Source organism: Balaenoptera physalus (genome assembly GCF_965194825.1).
Source record: "Balaenoptera physalus genome assembly, chromosome: 1".
NCBI lineage: Eukaryota > Metazoa > Chordata > Mammalia > Artiodactyla > Balaenopteridae > Balaenoptera > Balaenoptera physalus.
This window is the reverse complement of record NC_138882.1, coordinates 98769896-98788154: the sequence shown is the minus strand read 5'-3', so window position 1 is coordinate 98788154 and position 18259 is coordinate 98769896. Positions and strand designations below refer to the sequence as shown.

At 42.5% G+C, this 18259-nt stretch overlaps 1 protein-coding gene across 1 annotated transcript; it reads left to right on the top strand.

Annotated features, from left to right (window-relative positions):
* The first annotated feature begins 7343 nt into the window (after nt 1-7343).
* CHI3L2 (chitinase 3 like 2) lies at nt 7344-14922 on the top strand. The gene is given in 8 exon segments (XM_082438323.1): nt 7344-8010; nt 8013-8068; nt 8607-8731; nt 9179-9269; nt 9273-9308; nt 10577-10759; nt 13230-13346; nt 14147-14922. Coding segments are annotated over 8 exon segments (894 nt in total). The 5' UTR covers nt 7344-7868; the 3' UTR covers nt 14291-14922.
* Nucleotides 14923-18259: the final 3337 nt, after the last annotated feature.

Below are 18259 nucleotides of genomic sequence, written 5' to 3'. Positions count from 1 at the left end.
GCATTTGTCTCCACCACTAAGGACATAAGTTATTGGAAAGCTGGAACCATATCATATTAATATTTATAAAGTAGATGACATAAACATTCCATTAATCTACTTTGAATTGGTTTTCTTTTATACAGTTTAAAAGCTGATGTTCTGTTTAGGATGTACAGCATTCCCCCCTTACCCACGGGGTATAAGTTCCAAGACCACCAGCGAATGACAGAAACAGTGGATAGCACTGAACCCTATATATACTATGTTTTTTTTTTTTCCTATACAGACATACCTATTGTGAAGTTTAGTTTATAAGTTAGGCACAGGAAGATAATATCCTAATCGCCAGCATCATTACTCTTGCACTTTGGGGCTATTATTAAGTAAAATAAGGGTTACTTGCACAGAAGCCCTTCAATACCAGGACAGTTGATCTGATATCCAAGAAGGGTATTAAGTGACTAAATGGGCGGAAGCGGATACAACACAGATATGCTGAACAAAGTAATGATTCACACACCAGGTGGGCTGGAGAGGGATGGCCTAAGATTTTATCACGCTACTCAGAACAGCTCTCAATTTTAAACTTATGAGTTGTTTATTTCTGGAATTTTCCATTTAATATTTTCAGACACTGTTTGACCACAGGTAACTGAAACCATGGAAAATGAAACCCGGGAAAGCAAAACTATGGATGAGAAGGGACTACTGTACTTCATTTCCCATAGTATTATACTTAGATGTATAGTTGACCCTTAAATAACGTGGGGGTCAGGGAGGCCAGCCCGCCGCACAGTAAAAAATCTACATAAAACCTTACAATTGGCCCTCTGTATCCATGGTTTTACATCTGAAGATTCAACCACAGATTACGTAGCACTGTAGTATGTATTTATTGAAAAAAATTCGCATATAAGTGGACCCATACAGTTCAAACCTGTGTCGTTCAAGGGTCAACTGTATTTACAAATCTGTCTTCATAAGTACAAGTTCCTTGAGGCAGATCACATGCATCCCCTGTAGGCCTCTAGAAGTTCATTGCAAAGTGTCGACTTCGCATAAAGTTTGCTGAACTTGTTGGATGGTGAGTGACTGCAAAACTTACTCCCTGCTCAGGCTTCAACCCTTCCACCCATATTCTCCTTCTCTTCCACAGTAGAGCTTTGAGTTTAGAACATACTAATGTCTCTTGTGAGAACATGAATTTAGTAAGGAATGTCTCTAATTTAAGCTTTGAGTCAAAATAGACAATGGAGCAGAAGACCCTGCTTGGGACAGAATTCACAACTTGGACCTGGAAGGAGACTTGTTTAAGCAGAAGGTCTGCACACAAATGTCATGACTTTGATAATGAAAACCAAAATATGTTTGCTCTTTTAGTCTTGGGGGCAAATTTATTATTTTCCAGAATTAAAATAAAGGGAGAAAAAAGATACATCTCTTCTACCAACATAATAAAGCATAATAGCAGGAAAGAAGAGATGAATCCTGAATTACTTTCTTTAGGATATTGTCCATGAGCCTGGCCATCTGATTAAAATACTGAGATGAACATGTGCAAAGAAATGCAAGCCAGTGTGCAATTCACAGGGACACTCACAAAATGCTAGGGTTACCTTTTCTAGCAAGGCAGGAAATACTCACTATAGGATGGGAAGACCTCAGTTCAAACTGAATAAATTGTTAGTCAGATAAACTAGATTAGGTGATGTGATCTTGTGGAAATATCAAAGCTACCAAATTGAAATTAGGAGGTTGGGGGTTTGATTTCAGGTTCTGTCTTTAATTAGGTGTAGGATCTTGGACCTGTAATTAAACATTTCTGGGCCATGATTTTCTCTTCTCTAAAATGAGGAAATTAAAATTGATAAGTAGTTTTCAAAATTTTTGTTGTTGTTTTGAAAATTCCAGAACACTTTCTTCAAATGTAAGTTTAGAGAAGCTCCATGTATACAAACATAAAAATGAAACTACTCTAATTGGAGCTGGTATGGGTGCCTGGAACCATCTGTTCCCACAAGGCTGCCTTTGGTCGGAACCCAGGGAACTCCAGACTCGACGAAGCTCAGTGTAAAAGTTGCTGGACAGGATAATCCTTGGAATCACTTTAATTTCTGACTGGCTACAACTCAAGGACCCTAATAAAATTAATTGCTAAAAGTTACAAATTCAGACATTATGTTGGGCATAGATTTTAGCCTGGGAAACACGGAGGCACCAACATCCAGTGATGACATGGTTAGTTATTTTTCACACCTTGGTTGCCCTGTGTCAGAAAATCTTCTATAAGTCAAATCTAGTTTATTTGACTAATTATAAGCAACTGAAAAGGTCCTAATAGATCTTTTTCTACTGAAACTATTGAAACCTAATTCTGATTTTTATAGTAAGTCCCCTACTTTACCAAGCTCTAACTAAGCAAATGTGATTATCTTAGAATAAACTCAAATTTATCTTTTCCCAGGCTACCTACCTCTGACTGTAGCTAGTTCAGCACTCGTCCAATGACATCTACTTGGGAACAATTGATCTACCCTAGTTTCAAAATTATGAAGCTCTGTATTCACCCAAAAAACAAGCACACTGGTTTTCTGTATAAATCCTCAGATCTCCATATTGCTTTCTGCTAAACAAATAGATGAACAAACAAACAAAAATGCTTTCCAAAGTCTCACTTTAATTTGCAAGGAGATTGAACTCTTTTGTATGCATAGTGTTAATATTATACACAATAATAATATTTTTCTCTGCTGTGCTTTGTAAACCTCACTGAAGAAACCAGAATAAAGTTAAAGCTTTCCACACCATTTTCTTGACCCCCTCTCAGTGGGCTGAGCTGAGTGATTTTCATATTGACTCAGGTTCTGTAGGCTTCTGGAGCCATGGAGAATCAGAATAGGTAGGAATGAACTCCTGACAGATCAAGTTCCATGGTAAATGTTAATAAATATGACTGAGTCAGCAAAATGGTGGAATAGAAGGCTTCAGCCCTCATCCCCCCACAGAAACACCGATGTGACAATCATTCATGGATGAAAATACCTGCATAAGGGCTCCAGAATCCAGGTGAGAGATTACAGAACCCGGGTAGAACACAGAAATGAAAAAAAGACACATTGAAGAGGGTAGGGGGGACAGTTTTATTTTACCTGTGTCACCTCTCTCTCAAGCCTACACAGCACCAAGAGAGATGCCTCACCTCATACTTAAGATGGCTTTTATTACAAAACCCAAAAGATAACAAATGTTGATGAAGATATGGAGAAAAAGGACCACTTGTACAATGTTGGTGGGAATACAAATTGATGCAGCCACTATGGAAAACAGTATGGAGTTTCCTCAAAAAGTTAAAAATAGAACTACCACATGATCCAGCAATTCCACTTCTAGATATATATTCAAAGGAAATGAAGTCAGGATCTTGAAGATCCTGAACTCACATATTCATTGGAATATTATTCACAATAGCCGAGACAAGGAAGTGACATTCATCAACAGATGAATAGGTAAAGAAATGTGGTCTGCACATACAAAGAAATATTATTCAGCCTTAATAAAAGGGAAATCCCACCATTTGTGACAACATGGATGAACCTGGAGGACATTATGCTAAGTTAAGTAAGTCAGACACAGAAGAACAAATTCTGCATGATACCACTTATAAAATGAATCTAAAATAGTCAAACTCATAGAAACAGAGACTGGAATGGTAGTTGCCAGGGGCTGGGGGAAGGGGGAAAAAAGAAGGTATTAGTCAAGTGTACAAAGTTTTCATTACACAGATGTGTATGTACTAGAGACCTATTGTACAGTATATATAGTTAACAACATCGTAGACTTAATTTGTTACGAGAATAGATCTTGAGTGTTCTTATCACAATATAATAATAATAATAGGGCTGGAGGAAACTTTTGGAGATGAAGGATAGGTTTAACGCATTGATTGTGGTGATGGTTTCATGGGTGTATACTTATCTCCAAACTCATCAAGTTGTATATATTAATTATGCACAGCTTTTTATATGTAAAAATGAAATAAAATACAACAGAAAAACATGACCAAGCCCAAGTTCTTCTCTAATTCACAGATACATTTTTAAAAGTGTTATCTTGTTCCAGGGCACATCCAAGCACTTTAAAAAGTGACATTTATTGTGTTTTCTTCCTGATCACAAAAGTACTGCATGATCATTAAGGAAAACGTGGAAATTACAAGGCCTCTGGATTCTTTGATTGCACCAAAGGGAAAGCCAAGCATCCTTCTCCATCCTGTCCTGTTCTCAGGATCCAAGTCGTATCCTTCTCCATCCTGACCCCCTCTCTTCATCCAGGGATGGCTTCAAGAACTCATTTAACCTATTGGTCAATTAGTATCTTAAAGGTCAACTCAATATTAACTCCTCCAAGATTAAAACTATTGCTTTTGGTGTACACTTTCCCCCTCTACAACATGGCATGATGAATGTTAGCTTTAATATTCTATGATTTGGTAGCGATAAAAAATGACTCCAGTTCACATTTTATTTTATTTTATTATCTTGGGGCTATATTTCACATCTAACTCATCTGAGAGGGTCCCTTTAGATGTGGACCCATGCAGAAGAAAATGTTCTCAAGAAATGCATGTGGCATAATATAATGTTATATATTTTAAAAAGCAGAAACAAAAGTGTCTATGAGATGTGCTACAATGTTAAACTGCACAGATTCATCAATGAACAGAATATAGGGGCAGAGAATAAAGAAACTTACCTAGTAAGTTTGCTACCTGAAAGTGGCATTTCAAATCAGTTAAGAAAAGATGAATTTTTAATAAATAATATTAAAGCATGTAGCTAACTATTTGGGAAAAAAGCTCCATCCACATTCATTAAAGAAAAAATTAACTCCATATAGGTCAAAGATCAAAATGTAAAAAATAAATGACAAAGTGTTAGAAGAAAACATAAGTAATTTTTAAAAATATAATCTTGGGTTTAAAAGGCCTGTTTGCTTAAGCAAGATACCAAAGCCAGAACTCATTAAAAAAAAAAAAGATTGATTTTAACTACATATAAATTAAAAACATTGTGGGCAAAAGCACCACAAACAAAATTAAAAAAAAAAAAACTAAGAAAATATATTTGCAACACATTTGACAAAGCTCTAATACACTTTATATATAAAGTCACGGCTAATTTATTTATGGTATAGAGTTCTTTCAAATAAAAAGGAAAATCCAATAGAAAAGTAGACAAAAAAAATATGCACGCAGTGCTCTGACAGTGAAATGCAAATGATTCATAAATGTAAACAATAACACTCATTTAAAAGAGTGCAAATTAAAACAATGAGGTAACATCTGTCACCTATGAAATTGGCAGAGATAACAAAGTTGAAAGATGTGCAAAGTCTTTGGAAGGCAGTTTTACAATAACTTTCAAAATTTAAAAATTCAAATACCCTTTGACCTATCAATTCTACTGCTAGGGATTTCTCCTAGAGGTAGACTCCTACACATATAAAGAATAGATATTTTCATGGATGTTCATTTTAGCTTTGTTTTAAATAACAAAAGTATCTAGGGATAAGCTAAATGTTCATCAATAGGAAATGATTAAGTAAATGAAGGTATAGCCATTCAATGGAATGCAATGAAGCCAGTAAAAAGACTGAGTTAGATAGGGACTGATTTGGAAGGATATCTAGGTATATTATGTGGGAAAAATGTAAAGAAAATGAATATTTTATGCTCCTATTTAGACATAACACTAGATTTCTGAAAAGGTGAACAAGTATGGCTGGTACAGTGAACTAGCAGGACGTACCAGTTAGAATCATCAAAGCAACTTTACTTTTGGCTCTGGTCCCTTTAAGTTTGCTGCTCAGTGGAGATGGTTCTACCCTCTTCCTGGATTTTTCTTCTGACTTGCAGGTAATAAAAGTTCTACAGTCAATATAAGTTACAAACACAATTCAGTTTACTAGCCAGTCCCAGATGATAACCAAGACTCCAAGCTTGACTGAATGTTAAATCTGATCCTCTTCCCCAGCCCAGCCTGCTATGGGATGCTGCTTGAACCCACCTTCCTTTTCTCTTTTCTTGCTTTACTCTTCTGCCCCCTCATTTTCCATCTTGCTGTTTTGATTTCTGAACCAGCTTTAGCCAAAGCCAGGGGAGGGAGAAGAGTGGCAAGAGGAATAGGATAGTTGTCACTTAACTGGTGTGGGCTTAAGAGGGCTTCATGCCTCCAGGGCCTGGCAGATGTTTCAAGCTGACATTTTTCCCTCCTGAGAGAATTTGTGCTTTCTCCTCCAGCCACTGGTTCCCATCTGTCCCTGCTTTTCAGGTATGTCCCTCCAAACAGCAGACTTTCTCTGTTGGGGTCATATTGCTCTTCCTTGGGCAGAATTTAAGATGGATCCAGGCCATTTTTCTTTTCTGCGTGGCCCACGTCTGATATATGAGAAACAGCAGGCTCAAGACCAGAGAGAAGTCTCCTGGGACTAACACAGAGCAAGAGAACAGAGTCAGGAAAAGTGAGAGACAGAGACACACTCACAGAGAAAGCCAGGAGGCTGGAGAGGTGGTCAGGGAGCAGATTGTGTAGGGCCTGGGAGATCTGGGTTGCTAATTCATGCCTGGGTTTATTGTTTGGGGAATGTGAAGTCCCTATGAAGTCCAGCTCTGCTTTCACGAAGCTTGCCAAAATGTGATCACTTTGAGATAGATGAGGCAGGATCAGTATCTTCAGTCCCCATTTAGAGATGGCCAGACTGGAACCAGAGAGCTGGTTGGTGAACAAAAGGCCACTAGAAAGGACTGTGACCTGGGACTTGAACCTAGATCTCCCGACCCTAAGCCCACCACACTTCAAACTGCTTTCTCAAGGGTGTAAGATGTTAAAGAAAACCAGAGCTGGACAGTAATTAAAGAGGTAAAAATAGCTTTTATTCAGGAGATATTATAAGAGGGGAAAGGAGACCTCAGTATCGTACTGGGCTCAATTCTAGATAGAGCAGAGGCAAGTGGGGATGTATAGCCAAGGAACAGGTTGCAGGTGTGGGTTGGTGGATGGAAAAAGAGGGAACATTAGAGCTAGGGAGATTCTTGCTAAACTGACTCAACAGAACTCTTGCTGAAGGCAGGCCAGGGTGACCAGATATCACCTGGGGGATGGTAGGGGGAGGAGGAATTTGATCAAATATTGAAGAAGATCTGATATCAAGGGTGGGGCAGTCTCATTAAACTGACTTAGGATTCTCTTTTTAAACATCTTTATTGGAGTATAATTGCTTTACATTGTTGTGTTAGTCTCTGCTGTATAACAAAGTGAATCAGTTGTACGTATACACATATCCCCATATCCCCTCCCTCTTGTGTCTCCCTCCCACCCTCCCTATTCCCCCCCCAAGGTGGTCACAAAGCATGGAGCTGATCTCCCTGTGCTATGCTGATCTCCCTGTGCTATGCGGCTGCTTCCCACTAGCTATCTATTTCACATTTGGCAGTGCATATATGTCCATGCCACTCTCTCACTTTGTCCCATCTTACCCTTCCCCCTCCCCGTGACCTCAAGTCCATGACTTAGGATTCTTGCTAAAACTGCACTCTGCAAAGATAGGCACAGAAGTCCAATGTCAAAGTCTAGTTGAGAAGAGGGTTCAGAGGAGTCTGGCTAAAGTTTGGTCAAGGAGCGTCTCTGTTAAAGGCAGCTCCATTACCCTGCAGAAAAGTCTGCAGAGAACCCACTCTTCCTCTACCCAATCCAATCAATTTTCTGGCCCAACAATCCTTCCTCTCCTCTTTTGTTCCAAAAGAGACAGGGGTTGGGATAGATAAGTGGTGAGAAAATATTGGGGAACGGAAGACTATTTCAGGATCTCTGTGAAAAATATGTTGTGCAATGGCAATTACTTCCTCTTTCCAAGAAACACCTGTATTGCTTCTACCCAGGTTCCACCGCATGGTTGATTCTTCTACATTACGCTTGGAATTTATCAACTCTGTAATCCTGTTTCTGAGGAACCATAACTTTGATGGGCTGGACATAGCTGGATTTACCCAGATCTGAAAGACAACACTTGTTTCACTGTGCTGATTCATGTAAGGCAAACACTGTGGTACCCTTAGTACCTTAACAAATGGAACCCATGGCCACACCAGGAGAAAAAAAGGAAGAGATTGGCTCTGGCTTGAAGACAGTCCCTTCCTTCCAGAAGCCCCCACTGATGAAGGAAAAGCCCTTGGTCCTAGTTTAGGGCAAGGGCAACATCAAAGAACAGAGCCTCTTTACACAATAAACAACACTGAAACAAAGCAACACCCACATAAAAGATTGTGGGGCCATAGAATCTCCTGAGCACTGAAAGAGTATCATAGATGTTCTATCAGATAGATTAGAGAATCCATTAGGAGGAAACTCAGATAGTTTTTCCTGGGTACAATGTGACTGGTTGCCCTCCTGTCTAATGTGGAGATTTCCTGACCACAAGGCAGGAGGAATCCCCATGTGGGAATGGGAGGAAAAGATTTGATCTTTCCATCTAATGCTGTTCTAGAAATGTCCTATCAAGCAAGAACTTTAGCGCTGTCCTCAGGGAGGGAAAATTGACCTCTTCTGGGTATTTTTTTGTTTTCATAGGAGTTAGCAGAAGCCTTTCAGCAGGACTTTGTAAAATCCACCAAAGAAAGGCTTCTCTTGACTGCAGGAGTTTCTGCAGGGAGGCATATGATTGACAACAGCTATCAGATCAAGGAATTGGTAAAGTAAGTGCATTGGAGCACGCCCTCCATCTCTCTGCCTCCAGCCTGGCCCATGCAAGTGATGCGTGCCAGTATGTCTGAGGGATGAAGGGAAGAGGGAGAGCATGAAGGTCACTATCCTAACCACATCATCCGGGCAGGAACTTTTCCTTTATGGCTTATTTCAATCCTTCTAACAGCACCCAAAGCCCTAAACAAATATGTATACAGTTGACCCTTGAACAAAGCGAGGGTTAACCCACACGTAATTTATAGTTAGCCCTTTGTATCCATGTTTCCTCCACATCTGTGGATTCACCCAACCACAGACCATGTAGTACTGCAGTATTTACTGTTGAAAAATACCCTTGTATAAGTGGACTGTGCAATTCAAACCCACAATGTTCAAGGGTCAACAGTAGTTGCTCCCACCTCATCACAGAATCTTTTCCTTTGCTTTTGGCAATCTAGAGAACTGGATTTCATCAACCTCCTGTCCTTTGACTTCCATGGGTCTTGGGAAAAGCCCCTTATCACTGGCCACAATAGCCCTCTGAGAAAGTAGCAGCTGGACAGAGGGACAAGCTCCTACTACAATGTGGTGAGTTATAAGGAGGAAGTGTGGTGGGACACTGGCTGTGGGGCAAGCTGAGGACAGTGCAGCTTGTCCAGAGTTATTTCTGTCTTGAACTGAGGAGGGGATGTGTTGCCAGAGGGACTCAGGTAACCCTGGAATCTGGTGAGAACAGGGAAAATGCTTTGACCAGGCACAGTAAAATGTCACCAGGAAAATGTCAGAGGACCTCATATTTGAAGCGCCCTAAGCTTTGTCTCTGGCCCAAGGTGTCAGCCACCCCAGTCTTCTCTTAATTCTCCATCTTTGATACATTTCCTAGTGCCCACATGGATGTACAGGACTTGGTACTCTCCTGTGTCTGTCCACATTCCCCATTAATTTGATCTTCAAAATAATCCTTTGAGGTTGGCTGGTCAGGAAGCATTACTCTCACTCCACAGATGATGAAATGGAAGCCTGGCAAATTAATTGGCTGTTCAAGGTCATGCTGATGTGAAGGTCCTGAAAAGTGGTGGCAAATGAAAAATGCAAGGGAAAAATGTCATTAATAAAATAATTTTATTGTTGTGGTACATATATATAGATGTATTCTTAAAATTGGGTGAGAGAAAATGTTGTCTGGGTTGCATACTTCCAGGCCTTCATGTTTAAAATTACAAAATGGGTCAGTCCAAAGCTGGGTATTCTGATTTCTAGTCTGGGGTTTTCTAGAACTCCGTATGATTGTGTCACATCAAGTTCCCTTCATTCCTTCCTCTCCATCGATTATCTTTAAGGAAAAGGAGACATATCCTCATCTTCTCTAACCCCTTATTCTGTTCTGGATGGCAGTAAGGCCCCAACTAGCCTCTGACCTCTTACCTAGCCTCTTGGGTCTGATGTCATTGTGAGGCCCCACAGACTAGGGTCTGATGGCCACCTCCCCCCCCTGCCCACCTTCATCAGTAACACAACTAGCCATAGTGTAGACAAACTCCATAGGCAATTGACTCAAAGGGGAAAGAAAGATGGTGAAACTTTGATTTCATGTTTTCTAGGTCACTTGCCTGATTTCTTTTGTGACCCATTGTTCAGTTTTCTTTCACGATTAGAAAAAGCTGAATTGGTCTCTTAGTGCTGAAGAGCATTAAGTGCATTAGAATAAGCACTCTGGTTCTGGTGGGACCCTCCATAGTCACTGATGTAGAAAAGGAATCAAGGAGTCACTTCTGTGAATTTGGGCTGGAGGCTCAGAAAGGTCTGACACCTTTCTTTCCCATACACACTGTGCCTCAATCTACTTCTCTTTCTAGGAATATGCTGTGGGATACTGGATAAACAAAGGGATGCCTGTGGAGAAGGTGGTCATGGGCATCCCAATGTATGGACGTTCCTTTACACTGGCCTCTGCAGAAAACACCTCGGGGGCCCCTGCCTCTGTTCCTGGAGCTGCTGGCCCCATCACCAAGTTTTCAGGCTTCCTGGCTTATCATGAGGTACCTGGATCCACCCTGTGCCTTTAGCTTCCCTCTGTCTCTGGGTAGGGGTTCCAGCTTCAATCTGACAATAATAAAGTATCACATCCTGAGTGCTGGGAAGGGAAGTATGGAGTACTATTGGAGCATGTAAGAGAAGCTCCTCCCTCTGACTTGGGAGGGGGTCGGGGAATGCTTCCTGGAGGAAGTGACGTTAGCTGACATCTGGAGAGGAGGTGGAACTAGCGAGGAGTGGGGATGGGTGGAGCAGGTATGGGAGACTGAAAAGGGAGACTGCCCTAGGTTTCTGACTTGGGCAACTATGTGGATGGTAATGCCATTTTTACTGAGTTGGGATAGGAAGGAGCAGAGTGGGCATTGGTCTCAATCATGAGATCAGTTTTGGTCATTCTGAGTTTGAGGAGCAAGTGGGACATCCAAATGCCTGTGGGACATATAGATAAAAAGTGAGTGGTTAGGTATATGGGTTTGGATCACAGGAGGTCAGTCTGTGCTAGAGATGTAGATTCTAAAATCATCGGCATAAAGATGGTATTTGAAGCCAAAGCGTGAGACGTGACAAAACCCAAGGACCTCCTGCACCTAAGAGATAGGCAGAAGAGGAGCCCATTAAGGAAACTGGCAAGATCAACAGAAGGTAGGCAGAACCCATACTGTTCTGTGCCAAAGACCTTAGAGAAGAGGGTGTTTCAAGAAGAGAGGAGTGGTCAAATGTGTCAGATTCTGTCCGGAAGGCAGACAGACTTAACATCACAGAGATAACAATCAAAGGTGTTCGGTTGATTAGACCATCATTTCTTTCTGCCCCTCAATCTGAAAAAAAAACTTTTTTTTTAATGTATAGGAAACACTAAGAATCAAACAATAATTCAACCAACAGAAACTCTTGGGACCCTGCCATATCACAAAGACTGGGTACTGTGAGAGCTAGAAATAAGTAATTCTTCATCCTTGTCTCAAAGAGCTTACTGTCAAGGTGGAAAGAATGTAGAATGCATTCATAATATAACTAGTTAAATAAGAGTTTAAAAACAGGATAACTATGGGGAATTCCCTGGCAGTCCAGTGGTTAGGACTCAGCGCTTTCACTGCTGAGGGCTCAGGTTCAATCCCTGGTTGGGGAACTAAGATCCTGCAAGCTGTGTAGTGCGGCCAAAAAAAAAAAAAAAAAAAAAAAAACACTTAAAAAAACCCAAAGATAACTATAATAGTTAATAAAATTATGTAGGTATTGCAAAATGAGATGTGATTAAGTGGCCAATGTGGAGGGTCATGAGTTCAAAGATGGATAAGAGGGGAAGAGAGATACATGCTGGCCCTTGAAGGATGGGAAGGAGTTGGATCAGGTAAGGAAAGAATAATATCCTACATCTTGGTTTCCCCTTGGAGTCCTAGTCTAGCCTCTTGTCACTGGCGTGGGCAAGCTATAAACCCATGCTGAGGGACTTGGCATCCACTGAGGTACTCAGTGAGTGTAATGTTCAATTTTCCCTCTCTTCTCGCACAGGGGAATGACTGAGGCACCTTGTTCAGTTGGCAAGGGGAAAGGGGCATGGGTCACCATGGTAGTCCTCACTGAATCATTTAATATAAGGGACAAGAGAAGTCAGTGCTCAGAATCTGCTGGTAGGATTTCAGTACGGACCACTGGATACACACTCCCCTATTTCATGGAAACTTTAATTTGATTGTTCAGTTTACCACCCTAGATCATTATAACTTTGACAAACTGGTATTTGCTTAAATATTCAACTTTCCATTCTCTACCCTCTTTGAGGCAAACGTGAGTGTAAATAATCTAAAAAAAGTAAGCAAGATCCAAAATGAGTTTTCTACGTGACCTTAAAATACATTTTTTTCCACTGAAGATTTATCTCTTTTAGTAGCTCTTACTTATGCTAACAGAAAGAGAAAATAGCTGATGATAAAAGTGGGGATCCCAACACAGGCACGTTGGGAAGGGGAAAGGGAAGAGGGAGAGTAGCGGGATTGAAGCAGGGATAATCTACAAGGTGGGAGGAATGACGGTGATGGTCATTGTAACGCTATGTATTTATAAAGCACTTTACTGTTTTCAAAGTTGTTTCTTTCCTAACGTGTGTTAGTTCATTTGATCCTAACAACAATATTGTAAGACAGGTGTATAGGAGACATAATTATAATAGTTTCCATTTTGCAAATGAAGAAATGGGAAGATTTACTGGTCAGTGCTGAGGTCTGATGTGGAACTCAAGTACTGTCTGCCCTCTAGCTGTTTGTGGCTCCTCCTGATGAGGACTTGGCACAAACAATTTCCAAAGGTTCACCTTGGACCATCCATTCTGTATGCTGTATCTGGTCATTTCTCTCATTGATCCCTGGAGTGAAGATTCTGTTGTCCCCAAGACCCTAGTGTCTTACCTGCCCCTTCTATTTCTAAATTTCAAGAAGAACACATTACTGAACCTCTTGTTCCTCCTTCCCCTGCCAGATCTGCCAGTTCTTGAAAGGAGCCAAGATCACGAGGCTCCAGGATCATCAGTTTCCCTATGCAGTCAAGGGGAACCAGTGGGTGAGCTATGATGACGTGGAGAGCGTGGAGACCAAGGTAGGTAGGCAAGAGGCTCTGGGACAGCAGAACACTCATGTGGTGGGGAATGGGGTGGGAGGTCAAATGCCTTAGTAGTCTGTGTGGAAGGAAAGTAGCCTCTGGGGCTCCATTCTTCCATGGGATCCAGTGGCCTCTGTGGCTCAAACCTCATAGTGACTCTAAGCCACACCTGTGAGCACCTATGGTACATGTGGGAGAGGTGGAAAGGACGCAAGGAAGAATTAAGAATAAGGGGAGAAGCAAGGAGTGGAGAGAAGGTAGGAGGAGGAGAAGGGAGAGGGAACAAAGGAGACATTGGTGCCTATATAGAGAAGTTACCCACCCAGTTGATCAACTCAGGACAAACCCTTCCGTCCTTCTCATGGATTACCTCTCTAGGAGACTCCAAATTTCTGAGCCTACCAGTTCTTAGATCTTGCTAAGACCTTTGTTTGCCTTCCAGGCTTAGAGCAGGACAAAGGCATCAACGTAATTGACAACCCAATTGTAATTCAAATCTTGCTAGTGGCTTCCTAGTTCCTACTCCTCATCCCGGAGCCTCTAGTGTTTCAGAGCCTCCAAGAACACTGAACCTAGGGTGTGGTTGGTTATTCCATGAGAAGTGGTTAATAGTGGGTGGCCCTCTCTTCATTTTATAAGCCTTCCTAAGCAACCTTTCCCTTCAGGGAATCCATGACTCCATAAGCTATAAGTCTACTTCTGCACTCTAAGCTCAAACCCTCATCTGAACCTGACTTGGGTCTTGGGCCTTTAACAGTCTCTTCTAACCTCTGTATGCCCTTCTGTGCCACCCTCAGGTTCAGTTCCTAAAGAATCTAAACCTGGGAGGGGCCATGATCTGGTCCATTGACATGGATGACTTTACCAGCAAATCCTGCAGCCAGGGCTCCTACCCCCTCGTTCAAGCTGTCAAGGGAAGCCTTGGCTCCCTAGGAAGATAACAGAGTCCAGGACAGGCTGGGAGTGGGCAGAGAGCTGGGCAGAGTGGGACACAGGAGACTGGGGGAGATCATCTTCACATATTTGGATTGATCCATTCTTATGTTCCTTTGGACCTTCTGCCTTGTTTCCTTATTGATTAGGCTGGTTCTGTCCTTTTGGTAGGCTTCCCATAGATTTTTAAAATATAACAATAATAATTTGGTTACTATTTATTGAGAACAGTCTGAGATAAGGGCTTTCTTTTCATGTAGAGTGGGCATAAACATTGACTCCACCACAAAATCATCAGCCTGTTTTAATTTTCTAAATCAGAATAAATCTGATTTTATGTCCCCCACTCACTGCTGAGAAATCCAGTCTCAGTCGTTAGTAAAGTTCCCTCCCTCTCCACATCCACAGTTGGTCTTACTTTAGACATTCAGGAGGTCTCATGGTCACCATTGATAACCAAGCCCATTATTGCCTTAACGGCAGGTGGTTTGGCTCTGCTCCATCCCTGGGTGCCTGGCTCCCCAGGTGAATCCTACGCATATCCTCTTGTGCAGGTGAGAGCCTTTGCTGACCAACCAGCTGTGCTGACACCCATTGCAGTGGAGGAGCAGGAGACTGGAAATCACTGCAGACAGACAACTGGAGAGGACTGGCCATGTTGTCCTGGAGAAGGGGGGCCAGAACAGTTTGAAATCTCCTAGACTAGATGACTGGGCAGCAGCTTTCCAACTCTGAACATCTATGGCTTGGTAACTTGACTCAGGCCTCAGGTTACTGACTTGGGCTTTGAAATAGTCTTTCTTTTGTATCCAGGTTTAACTCATAGCTGAGCAGCCAAGGAGCTGCCTGCTCCTCCTCTGCAGGAATTCCTGAGTGAGATTCTCAGAGGTTAGAAGAGGCTCTCCAGATGTCTCTCCTCCAAGCCACCCCTTGACTTTCTCTCAGACTTCAGACTGGGCCCGGCTTTGTTCTCCTGCAGCTGCTCACTTGTTGTCCTGAAGCACAATAAAAAAAGCATTTGCTCCAGTCAGTGTGGCCTCATCTGTGCAATCTTTGACCTTCTGTTATAAGGTTGTCCTGTCTCACCATTTGTGGCACCCAGGGCTGGGGTACAAATGGAGGCCTGCATATCATATGTCTAAATATTTAAATGAGCCAAGTATTAAAATATGGTTTATATTCTTAACAAATATGATTTCACAATGACCTAAAAGACCAAGTTTGAATTTAGAATTCTCCGACTCCTCGGAATTCTTCACCAGCACGCAGCAGCTTGTGCTCTTGGTTCCCAGCCCATGTGCAACACCCTTCTCTTCCCATCTCCATCCCTGGCCCACAGAGCAAGGACCTCACATACACACTTTGCATGCAAGGTTCGTCTACACCCCACCCCACCCCAACACACACACACACACACACACACACACACACACACACACACACACACATCCTCTAGCAGGCGTGTTCACACTAGCATTGTGGTTCACACTTAGGATCATGGGACCAGGAAAAAGGGCTGTGCAGGCCCTGAAAGTGGGCACAGGCTGTCTGGGCTATTTGGGCAGGAGTCCTGGGTATCTGGATTACGGTTTAGAAGAGCGGGGATGTGGGCTTCAGGTGGATGTGCCCTTAGCCCTGCAGTCTTCTCACCTCATGGTGAGGGGTGCAGCCTGGAAGAGGGCAAGAATGGAGCCATCAAAAGCAGGGGGTAGCAAACTGCGGCCACTGGGTAAAATCTAATGCACTGCTTGTTTTTGTAAATCAAATTTTATGAGAACACAGCTGTGCCCATTTTTGTTTACATATTGTCTATGGCTGCTTTCTGTCTACAGTGGCAGGGTCAAGAAGTTGCAACAGATTCAGTATGGCCTACAAAGCCTAAAGTATTACTATCTGGCCCTTTATGGAAAAGTTTGCAATTCTTCCTCTAAAGCATGGTGCCCGAAGCAGGGAGTAAGGCTGATTGAAGTCTAAGGCTGTTTCTGAGCTCAGACACCCTAATTTCAGGATAAACTGTGTTTCCCCTCATTCTCCCACTACTCTTCCAATCCTTTCCTTATTGAAAAATGATTTTTATCCTAAACTTTCTTTTTTTCTCTTTTTTTTGGCTGCGTGGCATAAGGGATCTTATTTCCCCAACCAGGGATTGAACCAGTGTCCCCTGTAGCGGAAGCACAGAGTCTTAACTACTGTACCGCCAGGGAAGTCCCTTATCCTAAACTTTGAACAACACTTTTTTCATTTGCATATTTAATCCTCATGGCTTATGAAGGAGGCATTTAAGCCCAATTTGCAGATGAGCTGACTGGGGCTCAGGGAATGTAAGATCATATATCTAAGTGGTGGCAGCACTGATCTCGGAGAGACAGCAGTGAACGGTGGCTTGAAGCGAGATCTTAGTTCCCTGACCAGGAATTGAACCTGGGTAACCTGGATGAAAACAAGGAATCCTAGCCACTAGACCACCAGGGGCTAGAGGCTAGAAGCAAAATTCCCCTGGCCCTTGCTCCCACTGAAAAATGTATTTCTCAAGGAGGCAAAAACTGTAAAAACAGGTACAAAGTTTATTATTAGAGACACAGTACAACAAGTGGGAGAGCCCACAGAGAAACAGTTTGTTTAGTTAAGAAAGAAGCAGGGCAAAGATACACACCAGGAGAGAAAGGGTGTGGGCGTCCTCCCTAATGAGGAGTGCAGTAGAGAGGCGGTTAAGTCATTTATATAGGGCAGTTCTTCCGGGCCTTTGTTTACCTTTGGCCAATTACCTGGTTTATTTTTCCACACCTGACCGGTCCTAGGACCCTCCCCAACGGGTGTGCGCTACTTTTTCCAAGATGGGTTCCAGCCCAGAGGCCTATGGGGGGCCTTGGCATCACCTATTCTGGGGTGGTGCCCCCTCCTTTTTGACCAACAAGGAGACTTTCTGTGCATATGCAGTATCTCCCTTGCCCCAAGGATGGGATATACGTGACCTCTTGACCTTTTACTCAAGCAGGGTTTAGCCCCTCTCTGTCCCTGCCATAACTGTTATCTTAAAGTGTCCACAGGAGGCAAAGTCCAGCTATTTACCCTGTTCCTGTTGTTATTTCCATCTCGAAGGGCAAACAGGAGGCTGGTTGTAAATATCTAGTCTAGAGCCCACCTGCCTCCTTCCTCAAGAAATGTAAACAGGAGGCTAGTTGTAAATGCCTAGCCTGGAGCCCATCTATCTCCTGCCTCAGCACCAGAATTTCTGCAGATGAAGGGGCTTAGAGGTGGCTACATGATCCGAAGGTGAGTGAGAGTGGGAGTACTAGGGGATTTATTCCTTTATGGTTGAGAAAACATCAGATGTACATACGAAAAAACAGGGGTGGCAAACGCTGCTGGAGACTAGGGGGAACTTTGTGCCCAAGGCCCCCTAAATGCTGCCCCAGAGCTCAGATCTTCTTACTATAAGGTATACATTGTTTGGGGCACCTCTCTTGTTTTCTAACTCTGGCTCAGTCCTTTGCTTCCTCAGGTTGTTGCATTCTTGAGAAGCAGAAGAGTGAAATGATTAAGAGCACAGTCAGGAGTCAGACTGCATGGATTCACATCCTGGCTTTGTCACTAACTTACTGTGTGACTTTGGCCAAGTTACTTACCCTCTCTGTGCTCCAGTCTTCTCTGTAAAATGGGGATAATAAGCGTGCCTGCTGCCGGAGATATGAGGGGTAAGTAAGGTAATATTTGTAATTTAGGCTAGTATGTGACACATCAAAAACATTATTTGTGTCTGTTGTTACTTTGATTATCATGGACAGCTGTCCAACACAGTAACCTTGGCCTCTCATGGAGCCTAAGAGTCCATCAAAGGTCTATGTCTTGGGCTCCAAGCCCCGAACTCTATGGATTCCTTTCTCACACCTGCTGTGAGGAGAGAACCCTTTGCTTTGCAAATATCCAGGAATAGATTAAGGAGATTAGGGCCTTTTGTTTAGCTGAGATTGGAGAGG